The 4,878-nt window shown below is 67.8% G+C and overlaps 1 protein-coding gene across 1 annotated transcript in view; it reads left to right on the top strand.

The window, feature by feature from the left end:
• The window catches only part of CACNA1H (calcium voltage-gated channel subunit alpha1 H), a 71,489-nt gene that overhangs the window by 61,574 nt on the left and 5,037 nt on the right, over window positions 1-4,878 (top strand). Inside the window, 6 exon segments of the mRNA XM_077762795.1 lie at window positions 734-882; window positions 1,993-2,102; window positions 2,221-2,354; window positions 2,579-2,649; window positions 3,710-3,788; window positions 4,710-4,846. Of these exon segments, the coding sequence (XP_077618921.1) occupies window positions 734-882; window positions 1,993-2,102; window positions 2,221-2,354; window positions 2,579-2,649; window positions 3,710-3,788; window positions 4,710-4,846 (680 nt within the window).

Below are 4,878 nucleotides of genomic sequence, written 5' to 3'. Positions count from 1 at the left end.
CGGGGGGGGGGGAGGGGCCAGTCCTCACTTAGTGCTCAGCCAATGCTGATAAGCTCTGAAGGGGTTAGTGCAGACAGAACTGTTGGGGGACCCCCCAGGTCATGACCGTCAACCTCAGATGGACTGGAGGTCCGGCAGAGCCCAGACAACAGGCAGTGGCCACTGGCTCCTTGGAGGACAAGGAGGGGAGGGACTCTGGGTCTGGTGGCCGGGGCCAGCACATGCCCAGAATGAGAGATGGAGCGGGGGAAGGGGGTCTGGTGCCGCCCACCCTGCAGCAGCTGGGGTTGGGGACAGACTGGCCCTGCCCCCCAGGAAGGCCCTTGTCTGCTCAGGCTTCGTGAGGGCGTTTGCACTGGTGTTCGTCAGCCCCAGAGAGCCAGCCACGGAGCCCGGCTTGGGAGCCCCTGGCAGGGTGGGGACTAAGCAGGGCCCCCGTGCAGGGCCAGGTGGGGTCTCTGCTACCAGGCCCGCTCCTAGGCCCTGCCCTGGGGTCGGCGCCCCCGATCAGATGGGCCACCTGCTCCTGAGGTCCAGGCCCTCCTGGGCCTCCGGCAGCAGGAGCTGGACCCACAGGGGACCATTTCTTACCTAAAACGGAACCCCTTTTCTGGGGAGAAACTCTCTCCCCTAGGCTCGTGCAAACCCCCACGTCTGAGCCGAGGGCCCTCCCCCGGCGGCCGCACAACCACAGCCTCCCGGCAGGCGACCAGGGCCGTCTCGGTGCCACCAGGGCACAGGCAGCCCCCGCCCCAGNACTACTCGCCTACCCGCCGCTCCATCCACTCGCTGTGCACCAGCCACTACCTCGATCTCTTCATCACCTTCATCATCGGGGTCAACGTCATCACCATGTCCATGGAACACTACAACCAGCCCAAGGTGGGGCTCGGTGCCCGGAGACCCCCGCTGCCCCCGCCCCCACCTCCGAGGCCAGCGGCAGGACGCAAGCCCCAGGAGGACCCTTGCTGGGGTCTGACTCTCAGCGGGGTGGACCCGGTCAGCACCAGGGCTGGGGGCTCCCGGTCGGCGGCCTCTCCCAAGCCCTCGCGGGGGTGCAGGGTGAGGGGGTGCGGGGGCCTCTCCCAAGCCCTCGCGGGGGTGCAAGGTGAAGGGGTGTGGGGAGCTGTGGTGCGGGGTGCAGGGGTCCTCTCCCAAGCCCTCACTGGGGGCGCAGGGCTGTGGGGGTGTGGGGAGCTGGGGTTTGAGCACAGCGTCCTTTTGCTCCTTTTTATTTTATTTTTTTTAATGTTTTATTTATTTCTGAGAGAGACAGACTGACAGCATGAGCAGGGGAGGGTCAGAGAGAGAGGGAGTCACAGACTGAAACAGGCTCCAGGCTCTGAGCTGGCAGTCAGCACAGAGCCCGACGCGGGGCTCGAACCCACAAACCGCGAGATCATGACCTGAGCCGAAGTCGGACACTTAACTGACTGAGCCCCCAGGTGCCCCTTGTTCCTTTTTTTAAAAACCGGTTGAAACTCCCAAGGCCATCTGCCCTGGGGGTCCCTCCCCACTACCTCCATGGTGCCGTGTGCAAACGTGGAGGGCCCTGCCTCGGCGGTGCTGGCTGCCCAGGCACCAGCTGGGCAGGAGACGGGCAGGGGAAGGTGGTCGGCTTTATCCTCTCGCTCTGGTTAGGTCTGCGTCCCTATCGTTTCATTAAAGAAGAAGAGACATCCCCCTTCCTCGCTCAGAGGAAGGGACCGGAATAACAGAGCCTTCCACCCTGCATCTATGAGGCTTTCCTTGAAGCCACGCTGGATGTGGCGTGGCCACGTCCAGGGCTGTGGGTAGGGGTCCACTTGAGGCCGGGCTGAAGTCTGGGCTTGGGAGGGGCCGGCGCCCTCTGCCCAGAGGCTGTCCACGCTGCCCAGACCTGGCACTGCCCTGCGTCCAAGGGCTGGTGGCTGCAGGTCTGCGGAGAACGGGGAGGGGGGAGCTGGCGCACAGCCCCCACGGCTGCCCGCCAGCCTGACGCTCTGTTCCCAGTCGCTGGACGAGGCCCTCAAGTACTGCAACTATGTGTTCACCATCGTCTTCGTCTTCGAGGCCGTGCTCAAGCTGGTGGCCTTTGGGTTCCGGAGGTTCTTCAAGGACAGGTGTGTGGGGAGGGTCCCGTGGTCCCGGCCTGAGGCCCGCGAAGGCGGCCCTGCTGGGTAGCGGTGCGGGACCCCCCGGGGTGCAGGAAGGAGGCCCTGAGCACCCCCGCCCCCGCAGGTGGAACCAGCTGGACCTGGCCATCGTGCTGCTGTCCATCATGGGCATCACGCTGGAGGAGATCGAGATGAACGCCGCCCTGCCCATCAACCCCACCATCATCCGCATCATGCGCGTGCTGCGCATCGCCCGCGGTAGGCCGCCCGCCTGTCCTGCCCGGGGACCCCTGCTTGTGGCCTCCACGGCCCAGGCCCGGCGTCCTTCCTCAGCTCACCCTGCAGCGTCCGCCGGGCCCGGTGCGGGGGTGCCGGGGAGCCTAAGGGATGGGGGCGGCCCCGGGTCTCTGGCAGCAACGGAGGGTGGGACGGCCCGGGCCCCACCCCCTCCCCCCCCACTGATGCTCGGCTCCCGGCCCTAGTGCTGAAGCTGCTCAAGATGGCCACTGGCATGCGGGCCCTGCTGGACACGGTGGTTCAAGCCCTGCCCCAGGTAGGTCAGCAGCTCCTCGACCCGGGCCCAGGTCCGCCTCTGCCCTGAGGTGGGCGTTACAGCCGTCCCCAAGAGCGCAAGATGCGGGGCGGGCCACACTCACTGCGATTCATTCACTAACGCGGTCATCAGTCGTGCGGAAGCCACGGTAACTGCCCCGCGTGTGCGGGGAATGACCCCAGCGTGCTGGCGGAGAGGAGGGCTGTGTGCTCTCCGGGAAAGACTGGACACCAGGCCGCCCTCCCCCAGTCCAATTCTGGACGCGGTGGGCAGAGGGTGTGGCCCGGAGGGCGTGTCTGAGTCCAGGGGACCGCACCCAGGGCGTCCGTCCACCTGTGTCCTTCCGTCCGTACGTCCGCCTCTCCCACCAGCCGCCCAGCCGTCCGTCCACCCCTGTGTCCTTATGTCCATCTCCAGCCCTCCCAGCCCGCTGCCTGCCTGCCAGCCCGGCGCACCCCTGTGTAGCCACCGCCTCCCCCCACGCTCCTCCTCTCCAGCCACCTGCACACCATACACACCCCCCACCTTCGGGCAGCCCCCTCCCATCCCCTCTGCGGCCCCTGAAGCCTGGGCCTGTGGGAGTGATGGGGGAGGGCTGGAGGAGTCAGAGGGATGGGTGCTAGAGAGCAGGGGTACGGGGGACACTTGACACCAGGCGCCCCACCGAATGCAGCGTGTGCAAGGGCTGTGCAGGGGGCAGCGATGCCCTCGGACTCCACAGCTGGTCCCCGATGGGGTCCCTGAGGCTGGAGGCGGTCTGGGGCTCTGCGGAACAGAGGAGCAGGGGGTGGTAGGGTCCGGGGTGCAGGGGGGCTTTGAGGAACCGAACTGAGGAGGGACGGGGTGGGGGTGCTGGCAGAGGGGCCTTGGGTGTCCGCACCGGAGCCCCTGGGGCCCACAGGGCTCCGGGGCCTGGAGGGACGGGTGGAGAGCGGGGCTCCGAGGTGGCCTCGGGAGCGGGCTGGGAATGTGGGTGAGGGCGGCGAGGTGGGGCGCCGAGTGCCCGGCGGGTGGGGGCCGAGGCTGCCCCTGACCTCGTTCTGCTTCTCTCTTCGTGTAGGTAGGGAACCTCGGCCTACTTTTCATGCTCCTGTTTTTTATCTATGCTGCCCTGGGGGTGGAGCTGTTTGGGAGGCTCGGTGAGTGTGCACAGCCTTGCCCACGCGCACGCGGCCCTGGGGCACTGGGGTGCCCGCCCAGTAGACGCCGGGCCACACGCCCCCTGCCACGTCTGTGTCCTCGGCCGGCGGCCGCCCCCGCAACACGTGCATCCACAGACACGCCTGCATGACACGTGTTCATGCCCCAGCCAGGGGGAACAGGGCCACACGTGAGCGTGAGGAAGACACCCACACTGGTCTCCCTGAGCTTCTTGTAGTCCCCGGGGTACGCACTGCCACGTGTCCTTTCTAAGGTCACCACAGATTCCCTCCCACTCCCCAGGCCCGAGGCTGTGGCCAGTCCGGGCAGGGAGAAGGTGGCGACTTTCCAGGACAGCCCAGTCCCTGCGAGATCTCCTCACGACCCCCTGCTGTCACGGAATGCTTAGTGGCTTCCGGGAGCCACCAGTGTGGACTTGTCTATAAGGTGGCCGAGGTGGCTGTCACAGCTCAGGGTCTGCCCAGAGGGCCTCCTGGGACTCAGCAGCGGGTGCCCCAGACACCAGCCCAGCATTCGGGGTGCCTCCTTCCCACTGGGGCGGAGGACGGGCCGACCTGAGAGTCCGGCCTGGGGAGCACGGGCGCCCTCTGCTGGGGCTCAGCCAGAAGCGGCTGCCGCAGGGGGCTTGGCCTGCGCATCCGCGGAGCCCGGGGCCTGGAGAGTGAGGGCGGGGCTCCAGGCGGCCCTGACCGCCTCCGCGGCCCCCCCAGAGGTCGGCGCCCCCTGCCAGCCCCCAAGCTGTGCCTCAGTCTTTTTCCCCAAGAGAGCGCGACTTTCTCCCGGGGGGGGGGGGCGGGGCCCTTGGTGGGTCCTGTGTGGCCTCAGGGCCCCGGGTGTGTGCACGGCCCCCCGCCCCCCGGGGAGCACGCGGGCTGACCTGGCGAGGGTCTCCCCGGCAGAGTGCAGTGACGACAACCCCTGCGAGGGCCTGAGCCGGCACGCCACCTTCTCCAACTTCGGCATGGCGTTCCTCACGCTGTTCCGCGTGTCCACGGGGGACAACTGGAACGGGATCATGAAGGTACCGGCCAGAGCCGCCCCGTGGGGAGGGGGGGCGTGGGGGCGGGG

This window comes from Crocuta crocuta, unplaced genomic scaffold (genome assembly GCF_008692635.1).
Source record: "Crocuta crocuta isolate KB4526 unplaced genomic scaffold, BGI_CrCroc_1.0 scaffold234, whole genome shotgun sequence".
In the NCBI taxonomy this organism is placed as follows: domain Eukaryota; kingdom Metazoa; phylum Chordata; class Mammalia; order Carnivora; family Hyaenidae; genus Crocuta; species Crocuta crocuta.
The sequence above is the reverse complement of the archived record's forward strand: the minus strand, read 5'-3'. Positions and strand labels throughout refer to the sequence as shown.